General features: G+C 37.5%; 2 protein-coding genes across 2 annotated transcripts; one reads left to right on the forward strand and one right to left on the reverse strand.

Moving 5' to 3' along the window:
- Positions 1–11,081: 11,081 nt before the first annotated feature.
- LOC137127164 (isotocin receptor-like) lies at positions 11,082–17,371 on the forward strand. The gene is made up of 2 exons (XM_067503701.1): positions 11,082–12,397; positions 14,315–17,371. Exons 1-2 carry the CDS (start codon positions 11,470–11,472, stop codon positions 14,575–14,577), a joined length of 1,191 nt encoding a protein of 396 aa, XP_067359802.1. The 5' UTR covers positions 11,082–11,469; the 3' UTR covers positions 14,578–17,371.
- A 196-nt stretch (positions 17,372–17,567) lies between these two features.
- cav4a (caveolin 4a) lies at positions 17,568–20,927 on the reverse strand. Its single transcript, XM_067503704.1, has 3 exons — positions 20,564–20,927; positions 20,176–20,363; positions 17,568–19,511 (listed from the first exon to the last, which is right to left on the reverse strand). The coding sequence occupies exons 1-3, from the start codon at positions 20,789–20,791 to the stop codon at positions 19,361–19,363; spliced, it is 567 nt and encodes a 188-aa protein (XP_067359805.1). The 5' UTR covers positions 20,792–20,927; the 3' UTR covers positions 17,568–19,360.
- Between the last annotated feature and the right edge of the window lie 1,823 nt (positions 20,928–22,750).

Below are 22,750 nucleotides of genomic sequence, written 5' to 3' on the forward strand. Positions count from 1 at the left end.
TCTAGTCTGTAGATTTTTTTGTAATTCTTATCCTTGCACAAACATTAACAAACCAATAAATAAATTAAACCTCACAGAAAGTTTTCCTTTTGTTTTATCCATTTTGTGATTGAAAGTGCTGAGTGGAGGTGAAAAGGTTGCAAAAAATAAAATACATCATCTGACTCTTTTACTTAGTGTAGGGTACTGACACATGCACTGACTAGAGTGGTTTTGCAGTGCCACCTCCTGGTCAGCATTGATTTTAACCACATCTTCTTTAAACTGTAACAATTACAAATGAGGAGAATGCATAAACATGAAATGCAGCATCATTCTTTTTCCCAAGTAGCTTCAATTTTGAACAGATTTTTAGAATCTGTATTAATATTGCAGCATCAGTGCTCTGACAACAAAGGTCTTTCAATAAGGTCATAGTCTCAGAAGACTAGTCACCACCTTTTACTACATTAAGATCTGGCAACTGTGGCATAAAATACTGCTAATACACTGAACTTTTAACATTTATTACACATACATGACACATACAACAGGACATTCATTTACCTTGCGTGCCCAGCAGGTGGAGACATGTTATTTTGTTATTGTTATTATGCAACAATAGTAGGATTTTAGTATTGCAGTTGCTCAAGGTTTAGTCCAGTTTTAACTTCTTTGTCCATCGGTTCCCAATCTTGGTCAGCTGCTCTGTAAAAGATTAGTTTTACATTATATAAAAGATTAATGTGAAAGATCATGAGATGAATATTGAAGGACAGAAAAATACAAATTTAGATTAGTTTTTAGATAGAGGACAAATACTCATTGGAGGTTTATTTCATGGTAAAGTTCTGGTTGTTAAACACCATGTGAGAACCACAATTGAATAGTATTGAATTCAGTCCCTGCCTCTTTTTAAACTTGGATTTTATTAATAAATAAATAGTAATTGCTGATATAAAGTGATATAAACATATAGTGTTCAACAAGGCAGATGTTAACACAGACTAGTCAACTCACACTTCATGCCCACCCTCAACCCAACATCAGCTCAAAAAGAAATCTTGAGCTATAATAATGGAATTGTTTTTTATGTTTAACTTATATGTGAAGTTTGGATTTTTAAAATGAATATTTAGAATATATAGCGAGATAAAGAACTAACATCATAAATACAAACTGCCTTACTAGCTGCCCTTTACCTTATTTGTAGCTTAAAAAGGCCTTTGTAGATCTTTTTTTTTATCCTGATCAAAGTAATTCTGGTTGACTGTTTTATTTCCTCCTAGGCAGCACTCAGAGCCAGGTTTGATTAGTTTAGCTGCATTTATTGAGATTAAAGTGGGAATTTAATCAGATTATGCCCTTGTCAGAGGCTTGAATAGCTGCCAAGCAGGACCGCCCTACCCGTTGAATAACATCCAGCTTTCAAGCTGTGACTTCCTAGTTCAAAAGGCCCTTTCATTAATGCTGTGATATGGTTTGTAAGGCCACCAGAACTGCAGGTAACACATAACTGGGGATTAGTCATGTTCTTTTTTTTCTAAATACTTTACACGGATCCCGGGGTGATCCTCTGGCCAAAGGGTACATTTTTAGTTCACATTATTTATAATTTCTGACTACATTTATGCGTCTGTCCTACAAACTGTGGCCACAGATCTTGGCCACACAACTTAAATTTCCTAATACTGTCAAGGGTTGATTTGTTTGTACAGTTATTACTTTTAGCTCTGTGTCGCTCGCTATAAATTCCAGATGGAAAAATTGATGGTTGTTGTAGCATTCTCACTCTGGATAGTTGATAGTGTGGTCCTCTAATATGCAATGAATTGGTGAGAGGCTTAACCAAAGTCAACAACAGTGAGTTGTGTACTAAAGTGACTTACAGTTGCTTTTTCGTATCAAAAACAAAACACAGAAGGAAAGAGGTGTTTATTAACCTTGTAACAGTTTGTATTGTACACTTCTACCCAAAGATATTTTAACTAAAGCATAGTGCTCATTGCTGTCACCCCCCAAGGAAAGGGATATTATGTAAGACATAAATATCTGCGTATTGGTTTTCACGATCTTAATTGTCTGACTGAAAATCACTCTAAATATGAAGGATTATTTTCTGTTCAAGTTGCTATAAGTTCTGAAATCAAAAAATAAGAGTAACTGTATACAGTATATAATTCACCACAACTGTTCACATTTATGCTGGTAATGCTATGATGATTTAATTCTTACAGTCCAAGTTCTAGCACTCACTGGCGGAAATACCTGAGAGTCTACTCCATGTTTCTGTTTGATCAGGGAATCTTTAGAAAAGTTCAGCCTGTCAGGAAAAATATATTTGATTTACACACACACGCACAGACAAGCACACACACATACACACACACACACACACACACACACACCTACACACACACACACACACACACACACACACAAGTTGAAAGTAAATGAAATGATTAAGCTTTTCTCCAAAAGAAATTGCCAGAACAAATTGTGAAAACTCTTTTAGGTTTCTATTTTTTTATATGTGCTCCCATGACACAGTTCTTAATTACAAAAAGAAAGTACTTGAGGGACAAATGAAACATGCAATTCTCTAAACAATGTACTCTGTTTTACATTTTCTGCTTTCATTCTACATACCTTTAGCCTAAAGACTGAAAGAAAAAAACAGTTGTTTTTTCCTAAGTAAAGGAAAATACTTTATTCTACCTGTTACATAACACAATCGCAGACAAGTTGTGCTTTGATTTCTAATTAGCTGTCTCATCAAGATACATTTTTTGAAGACTAAATCTACACATAAGATTATAGAGAATAATACACATTGTATTCTGAATAGTGAGACTTGTCACACAGTCGGGGAGATCTAAGAGATGAATGAGGGAGGGCAACACAGGCAACGGTGGTAAAATTACATTCTTTTTTATCTTTTTGAAGAAAATGAAGGCTAACGTTATGAGCACAGCTGGGGTAAAAAGAGCACTAGTACTGAATGACAAGCACCTAAGAAGACTGTGTGATACAGTCTTTGCAGAGGTTTAGTTGCCAGATTGTGTAGTTTGTCTGATAAAACTTTGCCAATAAAATGTAAATGTTGATGGAACTACTATGATGCCTCTGGTTTGTGTTGTATGGCACTAACATCAAAGTAATTGTTTTCAATAAACAGGATGAGCACACTTATGTAAATGGCCAGGATCAGAACACATTGACATTTTTCCCAATAAGATGGATGGATATCATCTTAGCCTTTGCTCTTCCTGTTGACAAACAGGCAGCCGCATTGGCCAGTGGCTTCAAGCTGATTCTCACAGGAAAAGAAGCAATAAGTGTGTGTTTTGCCATCCTGACAAACACCATCAATGTGTACTCTGCTTCCTTGATTTGGAAACTCAAAGGAAACTCAAAGAAATTAATGTCTTTCTTTCTTCTTCTTTCTTTTTGAATTTGTCTTCATTATATTCATTTTCTTTCCACCTAAAGTTTTTAAATCAAAAAATTTGTTCTGGATTGACAGTGTAGAAAATGTCAACGCCGTAGTCTACGCAGTGGAATGATAACTGTGTGGTAGGTCTACTTCTTGCTTCCAGACTGAAATGTCTTGGATGGACTGCCACTACATGTTGCTCAGTCTGCAGAGCATTATTCCACTTTTCCCAGACTTTTCTCTAATGCTACTGAGGTATACATCTCATTTTATGGGTAAAACATATCTCAACATCTAATGGATTTAAATATTTGAAATAAAAATCCATGGTCCCAAGAACTATGTGTTGCAATCAGTATTTAGCATGCTAACACATTAAACTAATATTAACTATAGCTGCTAAACATCAGTTTACGTGCACTGTAACTGTGTGCATATTAGCATTTAGCTAGTTACATAAGTATAACCTCACAGAGCTGCTGACATTACTGGAAACATAAAGTGTATTCTTGAAAGGAATTATTATTATTAAGTTCTCATGTTGATAATGTGCTTTAAAAGCCATTTATGAGAAGGTCCTATTAAAGAATAAGAGGATCACCGCTACTTGATGGGAGATCAGAAATAATGAATGAATGAATGACCATGCAACGTTAACGCATACATTTTCCTAGAATTTGAATTAAAGGCAATGACTGATAGAAGATTACGTTTTTTCTTCTCTTCTTTTGTTTCTTGTATTCCTCGGTCCTTCATACACATTCAGTAAAGATGCAGCTACTTCACTGTCAGGCCATAGACCAGAACATTCTCAAAATTAAAAATATTATGGGATTTTGCTTCAAGGACAAGATGATGATATGGATCAGGGCAAGATGTATGATTGGACAGTTTGTTAAAGAAACTGTTTAATTAGCTTCAGTCACAAAAAACTTTGGTGAGGTCAGTTTGACTGACTACGCTGTCTAAGATAGACTACTATGAATAGAATAACCCTCACCTCATTTTTGCCGCTTAAGGTCAACTCTCTAGGTGAGGCAGTCGTTCACGGACCTCAAGGTCAGTGGTCCGATCCCCAGTCCCAGTCCCCGGCTACGTGTCGAAGTGTCCTTGGACAAAACACTGAACCCCAAGTTGCTCTCAGTGGGAAATGAAATGAAATGAAAACAACTGAGCATTTATTTTTTTATTTATTTGTGACACAAGTAGCAATGAATTATTATATAATCCAGAGTATAACCAGATGACAAGTAGTGTACTTCCTGAATTTTACAATTCATGATGAATTTCACAGCAATCTGTCATTATCTGTCACATCGCTGACTGCTTTAGATCTGGAACATAAAAGCTTCTACCTATGAGAGACGACCAGTTTTTGTTAAATTTATGGGTCAGACCATGCACAGCGGTGTATTCTTTTTTGCTGTGTCCTTCTGTTTCCATGACTGACATCACTGACCTTTGTCCTTCTTGATCTTGTCAGGGGAGCACACAATAAAATTATACCTCCTTTTAAATCCAAAACATATGTGTTTTTTTTGTCCAACCTAAGTTTACTGTTTAGCAAAGATAAAATTGCTTGGTAATATTACCGGCCCCATAACACTGCGTTACTCATTTCACACCTACGTGTGAAAGTGTCCTTGGACAAGACACTGAACCCCAAGTTTCTCCTGGTGGGTCAGATGAGCACCTTGCATGGCAGTCACTGCCATCTGTGTGTGTGTATGTGTGTGTGTGCGTATGTGGTAATGGGTGAATGGGAATCAACATTGCAGCTAACATCAACAAAGGATTTTAACTTTTTACTTGTCATGTTATCGGCAAAATGAAAACCTGTGTACTATTTTTCTAATCTCTTCAGATTTTTGACAAGTTCCTGTAAACTTTGTAGCTGTGTGAGAGAACGTATGTCCATCAATCCTGTAAATGTCTGTTTCTGATGTTTGGGGTAAGAAAGGATATAAATAGCTGGAAAGACTATGCTTGGTACTATTATTGAACAATATTAGTCGATTATTAAACTGTATTTTTTCTCTTTGAAACAGAGTCAATCAACACCTACTATTTTAAGTCTGGTTATGGCCTCATCAACATCTCAGAATATCTATGACAACACTATCACATCTGTCCATCCGTCAGCCTCCAAATAACTTATAATGGCCCACTACACAAATGATTTGAGAATCACTTGAGATGGCTTGAGATATAGAACCACAACAGTTAAGGCTTAAAGGAAAATAAAGCTAAGACCACCATAATGTGTCTTAGTAAGGTGTCATTCCTTCGTGTAAGTCTTATTCTGCATTCACTGCTACTTTGATTAATATTGTTAATTGTATCCCATGGGTCCTCTTTAATTGCAGCTGTATAATGGACTAAACTATCAAGAGATAAAAAACGGGTTTTAGTTGAGTTCTTAAGTTGCCTTTTATTGCACTAATGGTAATGACAATCATACTCACTAATGAGGGTTTAGGGAAACGATGCGTTGCACCAAGAAGTGGGTAATCCTGTGCTGCATCTCACATTTCTTTGTTGTTACAACTTTTATCTAATGATGACAAGGTATTAAACCAGCATCTGTATAAGAGAAAGCATGCTCATTAAAAGTTTGTAGCAAAGTTTTTGCTTTGAAACAGACAATTGTTTATACCAGGTTCAGCCTCAGTTGCCCAAGCATCACTATACCCCCACAAGGTTGGAATAGCAGATAATATAAGGAAGCCAGGTATGCATTTGCATATTACCTATATTTTATATATAATAAGACAAACACAAATAACAAATAACTGAGCATTTATTTATTTATTTATTTATATGTGACACAAGTAGCTATGGATTATTATATAATCCAGAGTATAACCAGATAACAAGTAGTGTACTTTCTGAATTTTACAATTCATGATGAATCTCACAGCAATCTGTCATTATCTGTCACATCGCTGACTGCTTTGCACACACTTTTTAACAACACGGTTTTGTGTACCTTAAGTCAAACTAAAAAAATATGTCAAACCTTGATTTTACTAGATCTGGAACATAAAAGCTTCTACTTATGAGAGCTGACCATATGGGAGCCTCAGTTTTTTGTTAAATTTATGGGTCAGACCATGCACAGCGCTGTATTCTTTTTTGCTGTGTCCATCTGTTTCCATGACTGACACCACTGACTTTTTTCCTTCTTGATCTTGTCAGGGGAGCACACAATAAAATTATACCAAAAATCCTTTTAAATCCAAAACATATGTGTTTTTTTTGTCCAACCTAAGTTTACTGTTTAGCAAAGATAAAATTGCTTGGTAATATTACTGGCCCTATAACACTGCGTTACTCATTTCACACCAGAGAAACAAGTTGTTGAATCAATGGAAAATACAGCTAACTATGTCTTTATTGTGCTTTCTTAATCGGTAGAACAAAACTGCAAATATATCTCTGTATATATGTGACTGCCAAAATAGTTTGTTTTATTGGCATCTTCCAGTATTACAAAACTAAAGAAACTACAGTAGTATACAGCATTGACAACATCAGCAAACATGCCACTTTATACTGACAAAACAGAGCCTCTAGAAAATGCCTCTGCATCTGGGCAGATCTTATCCTGCACAGTTCAGCCCCATATGGTAGGCCTCTATATTTTAATGAGTGAAAGACAGCAGAGAGTATACAACACACGTTTTCCCTTTCTTACAGTTTATACATCTTATTAAATTATATAACACAGCCAGATCTCAATATCCATTGTCATTAAGATGCTTTTGTTAAATGGCTCTAAGCACAAGCTTTTCTCTTTGAATGTCTGACTTTTGTGCTAATTAATGCCAGTTGAATACAAAAGTATTGGCCTGAAGCTTTACTTTACCATGGGCCATCTTCAGCATTTATAAAACTAGTTTGTACCATGGTACTGTGCTGTATCTGCCCACTGCTTCCAAATAAGTCCCAAATATGTCAAATTCAGAAAAAGCCTTTCTCAAAGGAAACAAATTAGAACTTCAGGGAAGAGACCGTGGCAAACTCTTGGCAGACTCTTGTGCTGTCCATGGTTCTCCAAATGGTCTGCACTTATATAATGCTTTTCTACCTATTGGCACTCAAAGCGCTTTACACTGCTTCTTATTCACCCATTCACACTCACAATCACACACACATTCATACACCGGGGAGCTGCTATGCAGCTGGCCAACACTCACCGGGAGCAGCTAAGTTGGGGTTCAGTGTCTTGCTCAAGGACACTTTGACATATGACCGGAGGAGCCGGGGATTGAACCAACAACTGTGAGATTGGTGGACAACCGCTCTACCTTCCTGCGCCACAGTCGCCCTCCAAGGGTGCTGCTATCCTCCACGAATAAATGCAGATGCTGTAGTGGCTGTGGTTACTCTGAGGATTTGGCCTTTATCCCTGTAACTTTGATTGTGTCCAAATACTGGGGACTTGTTGAAACTGTTAGGTCTAAAACAAGTACTTATTATTTTGTAAGTCAGTGAAAAAAAGTTTTGGAAATCGTCTAATGAGACTAGTGTCTTCTTTAAATCCCATGTCAAAGAAGTTTTATTTTCTTATACCTTGTTAGTAGTTCTGCAAAACAAAATGTTTGTAGTTTTAATAGTTTTTCATTATTGAAGTCACGGTGGATCCTATTACACCTTTTCTTTGGCTCTCACAAGTCACAGTTACATTAATACCATAGAAACATCAGTGCAAAGGGAAGTTATTAGAGACTAGGGGAACCATAAATTCCTTCACAACCACTGAAATTCAAAGACATAACAAGATGAAACAGGGACTTTCTGGGGAATAGTGGATTGTATACAATAAATGAAAAACATTTTTTAAAAAAAGATAAAATTCCAAATGCAGAAAATCTAATAGGCTCCTACAGAATGTGTCAAAGCAGGGGATATAGGCATAAATAATAGCAATAATTGTGGCTACAATCCATTCATATTTCAGAGCTTGGAAGTAGGCACAGAATTACTCATAATTCCTTAGTATTATTAAGGCTGACTGCTACTTAAAAAAACATCACCCCAGGTTTGCCCAGATGGTCTAAGATTAGATGATAAACAGGTGTTGCCTACATGTGGTAACACTTGGCTAGTGCAGGTAAGGTTGCAAGAAAAAGTAGACAGATAGCTTATCCTAACAGGAAATTCACAAGTAATTGCACTGTTTGTAATTTTCTTGCTTTTCTGTCTGAATTAGTCATTAATCTGATTAGATCTGATCTTCACCGAAATCACAAATGTCAACAAACACAACACAAACAGTCATGACATACATTAAAGTGGTGGTAGAAAAAGTAATGGCAGCAGTGTTTTAATAACTGGCTGGTAAAGCACCTTTGGCAGCAATGATGCCTTTAAGCAAAAGCTTCCTGTATCTGTGAATTGGAACTGCACAATATTCAGGAGGAATTTTGGACCCTTCTTTATTACAGAACTGCTTCAGATCAGTCATATTCTCAGAACATCTGGTGTGAATGGGTTTCTTGAGGTCACTCCACAGCATCTCTATTGAGTTGAGGTCTGGGTTCTGACTGGACCACTCCAAAAGGGAGACTTTGTTTCTCTGTAGCCATTTTGTAGTAGAATGACTGATGTTTATGTTCGTCTTCCTGCTTTATGACTTTATAACTTCTTCTGAGCTTCAGTTGCAGCCACCCTGATATTATCCTATAGAACACATTGATGATCTTGGGAATAAAATTTTCCCTCAACAGTTGAAAGTGGCCCAGGTCCAATAGCAGCAAAAGAGCCCTCAATCATGATGCTCCCTCCCCCATACTTCACTTTTGGGGTGACGTTTGTGTTCTACCCTAACAACTACCTTCATTCATTAGTGTTGTGCAGTGGAACTTCAGACATGCTACAATGTTTTTTCAAGAGCAATGACTTCCTTCGATGATGTCCTGTCATGGATATAATGCCTGTTCAATGTTTAGCGTATGATTTACTGATGAACAAAGATGCTGACTGTAGACTCTAGGGTACTTTTTACCTCAGTAAACATTCTGCATTCACTCACCACATTGTCTCCATTTACTTTGGTCAACCTGAATGTTTACATGACAGCTCTTACAGTGCACCCCTTATAGTAATTCAGGAAAATATTGCATGCTGAAATATTCCCATGTCAGAAATTCAGCCTAGTCTACTCTTCTTTTTTTACTAGAAGGCAGTTTTGTGCTCAAAGCCAGCAATTTTTCATATCTCATGAAGTTAATATGCACCCACTTTTTAAAAAGATATCCAAATCAGTTAAAAAGATTTGTCACCAAAAGTGTCACATCTGTGTCTTCTTGTTGAATACTTTGTCCCACGTTACAATTAGAGCATCTCGTCCTCACACTTTATAATCACATTTAGTCAGACTAAAGGTCACAACCGACTCTCCTGGGAATGGACAAAGGAACTATTTAAATGTATTTATTTATCAGGACTGAAGTCATCAGTCAATTTATGATTATTCAAGCAGAACACACCTTTTCTAGATTTTATTTTACCAATCCACTGAACAATTTATTTTTAGTAGTAGTTTGTACTGTTTTACTTTTACTAGTGAATAAGTCTGAGTCTTTTACATTACTACTGTAGGAAAATAACATGCACAGTTTGTTACTGATATTACATGTATAGGAAAAACAGACCCACTTACTGTATCTGCCAGCATGTCTGGTCAGATTGTTTCAACCAAACATCCCTAGCTATTCAGCTGAACAAATGACTGCACAATACAGCACCTGTAGCTGTTCCATTGAATATGTCAAACAGTCAACAGAACAAAGGTTTCCACACTGCACATGTGGCGTTCACATGTTTAAGCTATGGTAGAGAATCAGCAGTTATGTTAAAGACCAAGTAAAAAAGAGATTCTAGACTTTCTCCTTTAAACAGAGCTTCTTTGTCCCTGAGGAAAATGTATATTGAAGAACTGAAGTAACTTTTTTAAAAAATAATTACTCTATATAACATATGTGTGTGTTTAAAAAATATTCTGTTCAGTGTTGAACAATAATGTTCTGTCTAGTGGTCAAGTCAGTGAAATTGGAATGGAAAACATGATTACTTTAAACTACACTGAATTTGAATAAATAATTAGAGTGTAATTTGTAGGTGTTTTTTTTACTCAAATAATGTCCCCCGCTGGCGAATGCTTGAAAGCAAAAATACTTTTCGATAAGGAGTGTCTTTGACAGATAATTTATAAACCATTATTTAGGCCAAAGAACATTTGAAATAATTCACATTCGCAAGATCTTTTCTTAGATTTAATAACTCACTGACCTCACAAATGTTTTAACTTCACCAGTAATCAAACATTATGTATCTGGTTACAGCACAGCATCGCAGACTTAGATGTTATATTTGTTTAAAGCATACCCTTTCAAGGGGAGATAATAATTTTCTCACTATTGAGTGATCATGCTGGGAAGCAAGTGACCTATCTGACTTTGTATGAGCAGGGTGGATTTTTGTTCGTTTGTAATCAATCAATTAGTTCAAATGCTGTAGATGCTTAAAGCAGTGACTCTGATCTACAAGTAACATCCAAGTGTTAATTAAAGTCATTTTATTTTACTGTAGAGTTTGTTTGATTTTGCCCAAAAAACTAAACTCAATGTACAGAGCTAGAGAGGGGGAGGGAGAGGGACGGACGACTTGCAGTCTGTTCATTCAACCCAGACAGTCTATTTCAGAGGGAAATAAGATCAGCGGAGGGGGTTGATGATATTGGCAGAGCTTCAGCAAACTATCAAACTGGACATAGGGAGTGATAAGGACTGCAGTCTCAAGATAACCGTGCAAAATAAATTTTAATGGATAAATTGTTTATGTGTGAAGTTTTCATGGCAGAAATAAAAACATAGCAGTTTTTAATAAAAGTGGCGGAACTGTGATTCTCCACAGACAGTAGTGTGGACAACTCACAAAACCAACTGCTTCGGTGTTCGCTGGACAGTAAATGGTAGAAAGCAGTCGTGTTGCAAACAGGACAACGCTCCCGAGTAAGAGTTTGTGATGTGATAGTGGCTCCTTTCCGTATGATGGGGGACCTTTTACGCGAACAGAAGAGCTCGGTGCAGAATGTTTCATGGGGCATTTCATTCCGTGGAAATGTCAGTGATTTGGGAAACAACACAGTGAATCCTTTGAAACGAAACGAAGAAGTGGCCAAGGTGGAAGTTGCCATCCTGGTTGTGGTGCTGCTGCTCGCTCTGACCGGTAACCTGTGCGTCCTGTGGGCCGTCCACTCCACAAAGCACAACCAGTCTCGGACGTATTATTTTATGAAGCACCTGAGCTTCGCTGACCTTGTCGTTGCAGTGTTCCAGGTCTTACCACAACTTATTTGGGATATCACATTTCGCTTCTATGGGCCGGATTTCCTCTGCAGGCTGGTTAAATATCTTCAGGTCGTTGGCATGTTTGCATCTACCTACATGCTGGTCCTTATGTCCATCGACAGATGCTTAGCAATTTGCCAGCCGCTTCGATCCCTCCACAAAAGAAAGGATCGTTTCTGTGTGATCGGCTCTTGGATGCTCAGCCTGATTTTCAGCACTCCGCAGGTGTACATATTTTCTCTGAAGGAGGTCGGGAACGGAGTGTATGACTGCTGGGGTGACTTTGTTCAGCCATGGGGCGCCAAAGCATACATCACGTGGATGAGTCTTACCATTTACATTTTCCCAGTAGCAATTCTAAGCATTTGCTATGGCTTGATATGCTTTAAAATATGGCAGAATTTCAATTTAAAAACCAAGAGGGAGGGCTTCCTGTCTTTCCCCACAAGGCCCTCAAAAGGCGCGCATCCCGTCTCTCGTGTGAGCAGCGTCAGGTTAATTTCAAAAGCCAAGGTGCGCACAGTGAAAATGACATTTGTTGTGGTCCTAGTCTACATTGTCTGCTGGACTCCTTTCTTCTTTGTCCAGATGTGGTCTGCATGGGATCCTGCTGCGCCAAGGGAAGGTAAAGGCACGCACATGATACAGATGTCGTGCAACTTACTGCTCAAAGTAGATCATCTCATTAAAACACACTCAGCACTCTAGATTAGTGAGAACCTTTATTTGTTTGTGAGGTTCCCAGTCAATGAACAGTTGACAATGGGAGCACAGCATTATTATTTTTCCAAGATCTATACTGAGGCTTTTATTGATTATTGATTATTCTAAACCAACAATTTAGCAATCAGTGAGTCTCAATGCGAAGGTCATTCTTCTATGTCACAGTGTCTGTGGGAACGTATCCATTGCACTTCCAATACAACACAATGTTTTTTTTTTATTTTAGACTTCCCAGAATGCACACAGAAGAATCAGAGTGTATAGGAGTTTTTCATTTCAGAGAAATTCCCCAGAGAAACTTAGAGAGTATATCAGGAAATCAAAGAGTTTCTCCCCAGTTGTTTACATGATCTAATATAATTGCAGTTTTCTGATTTATCCTTCATATCTCTGGAGGTTGCCATAAAAGGAACAAAAGCCACGCAACAGATTATTCAAAAATGTATATATTTTTAATAGTCCAGATTAATCCAGTATAACCACCTTTCCATTTTAGTGCTCTCTCTAGCAGCTTTGCCCCAAATTGGGGAAACTAACACAAGAATCTGACTGAAATGTTAGTTAAACTTTTTATTGTCATAATTATCTTTGAGATAATTGTTGCTGCTGGTATCTGGTATCCTTATTATTTAAAGATCAAGCCTCCTTTCCATTTTTCATACTTCAATCTCAAAAAAGTTGTAGTGTGCATAATGACACTAGAGAAACAGAGTAAGTCTTTTTATTTTATTTCTGGCAGCACAAGAAAAAGCTGATTGTAGCCTACTGTAAGTCAAAGTGATATGTACCAGGTTTAAAAGTTTAAACATTGCTATTTTGTGGGGGTTTTTTTGTTTTTGTTGTTTTTTTCCTGAGCCACAAATTCTCCAGCTGACAATTTCAGAGCTGTACTGGACAGGGCGTTTGCCTTATGTGTTTAAAATGTCCGACAACTTTGATGGTGCGTTCGGTTGACGCTCTGCACAGAGCACATAAATAAATTAGAGGACTTGGGAGTCAGAACACCACAGACAGAACAGGCCATCAATTTTACTCCAGGAGAGAAGACGACAACACTCCCCAAATCTTCAGCACCTCATTAAGGATTAGGAAAAACTCAAAACATCTTTCACTGTACATCTCCAGTTTGCACTGACAGTATAATGATTGGAAATTTAATCAATTGCATGGATGACAAAATAATGTTAATTTTTCCATCCTGGGCAGTCTATTCTCAAGTAATTTATTATATTTGTGCCAAGCAACTTAAAATCCAATTTGTGTGATATCCACCAACCTAACATATTTTATAAATCCCACTTTTCCAGGGCTGTCTAGGTTTCTTCAGCATGCTTCCTTATAATTGATGTCTAACATATGTGCAGCTGTCTTGAGCAGCGACTGTAATGTTCTATATATCATTTTAAAACAGTTACAACAATTTTCTGTGGCTGGTGGAAAGCTCATTACTTTTGCTGGTGTTTGGTCATACACCAAAAACCCTTGTTCATGGTAAACCATCTCTCCATTTATTATCTAAGCTGCTTATCCTGTTAGTGGCCATTGATGAGGGCATGTAATATATGGTAAAACATGTCTGTTTGGACCAAAGCGACAGACCAGCTGACTGAAAACGTACATAAAACTGCAGTTTGAAAGACAAAAAGAAAGATAATCGGGCCAAAGACAATTGAGTTCAGACTTGGAAAATTAACCTCTGTACATTACATCTAAGATGCCTGTTTACAACATGCACTAACTCTTCCCCATTCCTATATTTGCACTATTAGAATGAGGGTTTGGATACCAGTCAATTGCTCTCCTCTGTTTCTATCACTAGATTTGGCCTTCATCATTGCCATGCTGTTGGCCAGCCTCAACAGCTGTTGTAACCCCTGGATCTACATGTTCTTTGCTGGTCACCTGTTCCATGACCAGATGAAGTGTTTCTTTTGCTGCTGTAGACAGTACCTAATGGACTCTTCCTGCAGCTGTGATCGACAGTGCAGGCACAAGAGCAGCTCCTACCAATATGTCACTAAGAACCCTTCAGCCACAGATGTCCAGCAAAGGGAGACTGGGACATTGAAATGCCAGCTGTAAGTCATCTAAACATCTAATCTGGCAGTCATGCGAGTCCTCCTTTGTGAGCATCTAATTATCTGCCAACATGTTTGTTTAGACATACTTTAAATTAAGCAAAAAACATAATGCAAACCTCCTGACCAGACAGTACCCTGCACCCTGGGATAACAGAGAGCAGAACAGTGTCCAAAATATGAACATGTCTTAAGTGAAACTTCTACAACACCTGCCCTCAGCAAAATGCCACTATTACCTTGACTGTCTTTTCACCAGACTGTATTGGAAGCTTTAGCATTTTAAGATAATTTTCTACCTTTCTGTGTTAATAACCAAAATAATATTTTAAGTTGTTTTGTATCCTTCTACATGCTTCAGTCAGAAATACTGTAGTTATCTGGTTCTAATGGATGCTGTTCTGACTTGGTCACAAAAAAGTAACAATCACAATAATTTTAACATTAAGATCAATTCATCACTGCTTTTTAAGATATTGGTGGGAATTTGCAAGTACAAATACAATGATGCTCTGTGGCTATTGCTACTTTGTTCCAGCAATCACAGTAATTCAGCAAGCATGTTATAGTTTTTATATAAATGGTGGTTAAATCGTTTTGGTAATATGCAGGAGTGAGTGAATGTCGTTAAGAAAATGTGCACTTAGGATTTGCCTTAATGCATTATCTCCACATGACAAAACAAAAATTAATCAGCATAGCAAAATCCATAGGAATGCCTTCTATATCACTGAGGTCTTTTTTCAATTCTTTCGTGTTTGTCATGATGAATGATGTTTAGATAAAATTCAATTTGTAAATAGTTTTCACTGTTTCTCATTAGTGAATAATCATTTTTCTTTCACTCAGTCTCTTCATTTCTAGATTCTTAATGTTTTTATATTTAGATTTTAGTCACCATTGCTCTAACATAAATGAAACTAGGATAATGGTTCCCTCTTGTGGCCAAACTTCTCATCCCACACAGTCTCCAGACTCCAAAGAACAGTGTTGACACAATACAACAGTGTGTGTTCTTAGATTATTAGATGTCAGAACAGAGTCATCTCAAGACACTTCAGCATGCACTAGGTGATGGTTGAGAAGAAAAACTCCCTTTAATAAAAGAAATCTCCAACAGAACCAGGCGTGAGGGTGCCAGGCTTGCCCCTCTGCCTTGAGTGATTGGGGTGAGTGGTGAGACCTTCATTCAGTAGTTACATTCTTATATTCATTTATTGGTTTTATACAATCTGGCCCATTGTGGACTACTGTCTGTTTTTAGTTATTTCTGGCCACTGTGTGTCTATTATAGATCTATATAGTTTGTGTCTTGTTGCAATGCTATTGAAATTGAACTGACATCTCTGACTCCTTGGCCTTAGAAGTCCATGCTTCTTACTTGACTTTGTAGTGTGCAGTGAAGTTAACCTGCCGGATTTGTAAAATCGCAAAAAGGAACAATTCCAAACAAAGATGTAAAACAAACCAGACATACAGTGCTGCATGTTATCAAAGCTAAAAAAAAAGTGAATAGATAATCAGTCTGAATCAGTCAATTTCTAAAGCTCATCCAACCTGTTATACTACCAGTGTGTACAGTCAGACAGTGACTTACTAGGCTCTGCTCTCAAGGTGGTTGATCAGGTGGGAAATTGTGAGGAGCAGGAGGAGCAGAGCTTGATCTCTATCAAGATGAAGCAGCTGTTTCATGAGATGTACAAAAGCCATCCTCTTCTTACATTTTGCAGCCTCTCTTGGATAAAATTGGATTGGATAACTGGTAGTGATTCTGCTTTTACACAACGCAGCAGGGAGTGAACCTACTTTAACAAGGCCATCGAGCAAGCTGGGCCATTAGCCACATCAAATGCTGACCCATATCAAATGTTCTGACAATTTCTGTAAATCTAGTAATAAAAAAGTAATAATGAAACGGTCAGTTTAAAAAAACGTTGAAACCAACATTGGCTTGTCTTACCTGATGCTGCACCGGATTCTGAACTTGTCCATGATGACATTTTTGATATTCTCAGGGTTTTCTTAAAATAATAAGACTTTCTTCAAATCAAAACATATGCCTTTGCAAATGACTGCGTGTGAAATGTGTCTCTCTCAAGGGGAATGGCCCAAATGCACCAAACTTCTGCTTCGATTTTTTATGACATCATTTATAATTCACTTTTCCGTTTCATCATTTAAAGCTCACTGTTCTTTTCTGCTGTTTTTATTCTAACAATCTTGTACCCTAAGGAAAAATCTACGAAGATTTCGTGTGCGTTAGGGTTGTCATTTCAGTCTCATTCTACTTACTATGTTGGCCAACTTGTTTCTCTTAAAATTCACTAGGATAAATAGTAGAGACATGAGCCAACTTTGAGATGTAATGGAGAGTCACAGGATTTGGTTCCTCTTTTTCTCCATTTGAAAAGAAAATGAGCATTTCTAGACCTATTATGGAGCAAAGTGTAAGCCAATATACATAGTATATTACTTCCCAATTTATGTCCTATTCAGTGTAATAATACATCTCTACATCTTGCTCAATTTCTTCTCCAAAGTAAAATGTACCTACTGTAAGTACAGTACAGTCAGTACTCATACTTTGCTACTTTCCTTTCTTACATCACGAATATATATATAGTTCAAAATAATGCTTGTTAAATTAGCTTGCTAAATTATTATTGTTATTGCTTTCATGAGAAAGGGGTGGACCACAAAACACACTACCTTCAGTCACTCTTTGCTTTGATGGTGAGCCAACTTTTTGATGTTTATTTTACCATGCATTTTAGTGAATTTGTTGATATGTATTCAAGTTTTTGGCTAGTAAATACATCCAAATAGATCTGATCACCACTGTTTTCAAAACCTTATAAAACCACAAAAGTAGTGTTTACAGCCTACATTCTCTTTCTGTCCACTAAGTTGAGATCACTTTGAACAATATCCACAGCTTTGAAAGCTTTAAAAGACACAAAAAGAAAAGTTTCACATTTTCTAATTAATAGTCAAAGTTTAATTTACCATTTTATACAGGCTAGCTGTTGAAGGAGAGAACCAGCACAGCAGCAGACATCATTATAACAGTGTCTCTAATATACATGACTGAGCTTGGGGAGAAGTTCTAGCCTGCAAACATCTGCTGCGACTGTTGGCCATACTCTCCACAGAAGGGGAAACCTAAATATCCAAAATGACAGCAGCATGAGGAAATTGGCTAGTCACCAACAGGAGAGACAACATGTTGATAACCAGTGTGTTGGGACAGAATGCTACGATGTAAACATTTTTGAGTGCTGTCATTTGGTCTGGAACAGGGAAAGAAAATCAGTTTGAGGTTTTCTATTGTTTCACCTAAACTGCATCTTCTCGGTTTTAGCAGTCTCTTAAGTCATTAGTTAAACCACAGTGTAGCACAGACGTATTTTGAACAATGTTTTTGCTGTCATCCATACCTCTCATCACTATCATGCTTTAAGGCTTTGGTTGGATTGTTAAATCAACATGCTGTATAGTTAATGACATTCCAACTAAACATAATCAATAAGTAAAAAATGTTCAGTTTGCATATCTGAAAGGTAAAAATTCATTTGTAAATGTATGTAAATGCCTGTAAATTTGACTATTCTTCATCAGTCCCCAAGGGGAAATTCAGGATGATGACAGCTGCTGTTCAGTGTCTTATCTAAGGGAACTTTTCAGCTTCATGAAAATTAAAGAAGCTGGAAATCAAACCACAGACATTGCAACTGCTTAACAAGCTGCTATACCCCTAAACCATAGCCACCTGAACTAATGAGTTTACTCGAAACAATCCTGTTGAAACTTGTCACAATACATAGAATAAAAATGTTTCTTCCCTTAACCAGCAAGCATGGCCAAACTGCTGCACTGCTGACAAAATCTGTGTATGAGACAATATTATTCCCTTTTGAGAAGAAACTAATTCTTCTGGCCTGACACATATAATTGTGCCTGTGCAACCACACACTGTCTCAAATGTTGCTTATGTACACAATGTTGTTTTCAGCCTTCCAGCTATTTCATAAATAAATAGAAGTAAATAAGTACATACAGAATAATTTAAAACTGTAAATCAGGATGTGTCCTGTCTGGCTGTCAGACAGTGTTTTACATCTGAGTCAGTCACAGTACAGGTTTAGAGTGGAGAACTGACATCTTACATCTTACGTAATGATTTATGTTCCTAAACAAATATTTCCCAAATTACAAAATTCACAAATACTGTTTTGTGTTTTAAACTAAATTACAAAGTGGAAAAAAGTTGGATCCATGCATTTTATTGTCACAATCTTAATATAACTGGTTCTTCTTTCCATTAAAACCGATCTAAAGTTCATCCAAAGGTGTATTCCTAACATCAATGTTAACCAAATGACTGCATGTGTAACAAATAAACTTATTTGTATCACTCTTGTTTTCTTCTAACGTGTGACTGTACATTTTGAAGACTCAATTCCTTAATCTTGATCACAGCAGTGAAGAGATGTTATACATTTCGTTTTACCAAGTGATTTCATGCTTGGGGGATGTATTTTAAAATGACACCACCTTCTTTTTGGGAGATTCACAGCAAACTGTTGTTTATAAATATATCAAAAGGAAGGAAATTGTTAAAAAGTGTGTAATTCTCCAGGATTTTGAGCAGAGCTGTGGAAAACTTGTATTAATAAATATTTTACTTTGACGTCAACATTAAAAAATCAAATAACAATGCCCATTTAAGCTGAGTCAACACAAACACACAACAAACAGTCAGAGTATGGATATGCTTCTCATAAGTCTCATTCTTTGGCAAGGTGAATGCTGAAGCCTCCCCAGCATCTCGCTGCACTGGTGAGGAAAGGATGGATAATGACTCCAAGCACAATGCTCCACAGGCTTTGCAGCCACCGGGTCCCAATAAAGATGCACTGGATACATGGAACAACCATCCTGTCACAGAAAACCACAAATTGCAAAAACCAACATTACCAAAATGTCCAATTATTATTATTAACTGCTTAATCTTTTCAGCATTTAATGGGGGCTGGAGCCTATCCCAGCTGTCATTGAGCAAGAGGCAGGATACATCCTGGACAGGTCAGCAGTGTTTCTCAGGGCCAACACAGAGAGAAATACACATTCACACCTACGGGCAATTTAATTTCACCACATAACCATCACTAACGACTCATCATCATGCTGCCCATCAAAATCTCATAAAATATCATATTTTCTAGGTCACTGTGTGAACATGCAGGATGTGGTTGGTTTTATACACCTTTGGGTGAAATAAGGACATAAACCTCATATTTTTAGCTGTACTTCCAAACTTCCCAAACGTTTAATATTCATTGCTTCAATAATGAGTATAATTATTTTGCCACTGGGTATTTAACTCATAAATAAATTTAGTCATATAAAGATTTATGTAATGATTCATTATCTATTTATTTGATATTGGAGGCCACCAACTAAACTTCAGAAACCACTTTCTGAGACTAATATCTCCAAACCTTGCAAAATGACCAGGACTCAGTTTTAAGATGACCCCTGTATGTGTGAATATATGTTGTGTCTTAAATATATGCACGAACGCAGCAAGACCTAAACCTACCAGATGTGTAAGCAGCTGAGGAAGGCAAAGAGGAGACCTGAGATAATAGCCATGGGAATGGCCAGACACACTGTGATTATCCTGTAGAGCCAAACCCTGGAAACCTCAAAAAGGGCATTGCTCCAGATCCATATTCTATCCCCACTTCGAAGTGACATTGGCTCAGCAATCACATCCTCAAACGTTATCTGGACACACAGAAAGAAAGATGGTGCAGATGCGTTACTTTCAATTAACATTTGGTCCATCCACTGGAGGGCAGTGAATCAGCACATACACCTAAAAGAGGGCTTTTTTTTTTTTTGTTTGTTTTAAGATGATTCAGTGAGAAACACGCAATAGGGGCATAAAACAAGTTCCATGGAGTTACTATATAAGAATGCAATACCTTGAGGACGTCATTGATACCTCGGGGGTCCCTGGAATTTATCAGAGGCTTGGTATCGCTGATTTCCACCAGTGCAGTTGTATGAATGTTCTCCTCTTCTTCCAGAGCAGTAGGGGCTTTCCACAGAGTCAAAGGTTCCTCCCCATTATCAGATTGCTCAGCATCACTGGAGTCCCTCAAGTCAATCTCTACTTCCTCTGAATCTTCCCCTTTCATCATTGTGTCCATCAGAACATGTGAAGAAAACTCAACCCAAAATGAGCAGAGTGTCACTTCACTAACAGCTCAGACTGAGGCCGTAAAACTGACCCCTCAGCTGGCTGTGCCATGAGGCTATATTGGGAGCGTTGCGGTGGTCTGTGTGGCATTTGCAGATGGCCTTTCAAGTCAAGATCATTTTCCTGTGGGTGTGTGAGAGGACAGGAAGGGCTGGTGGAGATATAAATACAGTAAGCATGAAGTATGCATGAATACACCCTTTGGGGAATGCAATCACACAGACATATAGAGAACATAAGACAAATCAGCAAGCATGAGAGCAAAGAGCATGGGTGAAATCTGTGTGTTGAGTGGACAATGTAAAACCTTTAATTGGAATATTTACCAATACTGTTTATTTGCTATGTTGATTGTAAGAATTTAGTTATTTCCAAGTTCAATTTAATTTAAGAGAATTTTTCTCAGAAAATTAAGTTGCAGAACAACACTACCTCCATCTGGACTGCAATGGATTTATAGTGTTTCTCAATACAGTCAGCAGAGCTGTTCATAATTTATATTTAACAACGCTCAAATATAAACTGATCAATTTTAAAATGTTATAAAAAATAAAATGTATAGCTGGGATGAGAAAAAAGGGATCCCTGATCCACTTTCCTTACACCCTGTCCCTTTCAGAAAGCAATAAATTGTTCAACCGTAAGCATGTATTACTGCTCCGGTTTGCTTTTTCCTACAGTGCGGAAGCAATACTGCTTGTTATCACACTATCCTCTTCTAGTCAGAAATGTGTGAAAAGCATTCTCACGTCTCTGCACTCGGGGTGTGAAGCATGTTCTGTAACATGCTTTTAAGAAACAAACCCTTTCACCTCTGTCTACCTTTGGACCCATTAACCACCATTCTTTACGAACTCAGTGTTAGACCCCATCTGACTGTTCTCAGCTCATCTTACACTTCTCTCATCAACATCTTTGCCATATAATAACTTAATCCTAATCATAACCTGATAAGAAATAATGTGTAAATCGATTCAGATATACCTGTGGCTTGTACTTTATGTGTTGTTTTGAAATTGTGTATTTGTGTACAAAAAAGGATTTTGACTTACAAACTGCACATCTTTTTACGCATGATTGTACTATCAGTGAGTACCTACTATCACCCCTGTACAGTCTCCTAGGTAAACCATGGAGATGATTCATGCCTCCTCAATGAAGACACAGTGAGAGCACACTGATGACACAGAGTTTCCAGTGTTGTTGCAGGAGACGATGGAATGCTAATGGACTGCACACTGTGCCAGATGGGTTTGTTTGTGTATATGGAGGCACAGGTCAGTGCATGTTGTGAGTGTGTGTGTGGGTAAAGAGAGAGGAAGAGAGACAGAGACATATGTCCCAGATCATCACACCTTTTGCCTCTGAGGATTACCCTTAGATATTACATAATTTGGGAGGATTTTCAACTGCATGATGTTATACTGTGAAATTTTCAGTCTTAGATGTTTGATCTGGATAAATCCTGAATGGTGCACAGAATCTATTTCCAAATCAAACCAAAACAACAAAAGAAACCAATGCTTTAATTATCGTCAAACACAGTTCAAACCTACTGTTTCCACCAGCAGCAGCTCATATGGGGCATCAGAGATGTCAGACAGCGTTCCTGCTCAGCATCTGTCAGTCCAGCTGTTTTCAGTACAATAGGTCAGACTGATTCGTTTTGATTCCTGTTTAATATCTCAACCCAAATGTCTCTGTTTTCTAAAAAAACATGTCACTGCACCTGATAGAATTGGGCCATATACATTATATCTATTAATAGCACTGGCTTCTCTGATGACCCCCTCCCCCCTTTCAAAAACAACACACAAAAATAAGAACCACATGAATCTGCTCTGGTTCAGTTTCAATATCTTTTTACAGAATATAAAAATAAGTACTGTTTTTGTTGTTAACAATCTTA

This window comes from Channa argus, chromosome 5, assembly GCF_033026475.1.
Source record: "Channa argus isolate prfri chromosome 5, Channa argus male v1.0, whole genome shotgun sequence".
Taxonomy (NCBI): Eukaryota; Metazoa; Chordata; class Actinopteri; order Anabantiformes; family Channidae; genus Channa; species Channa argus.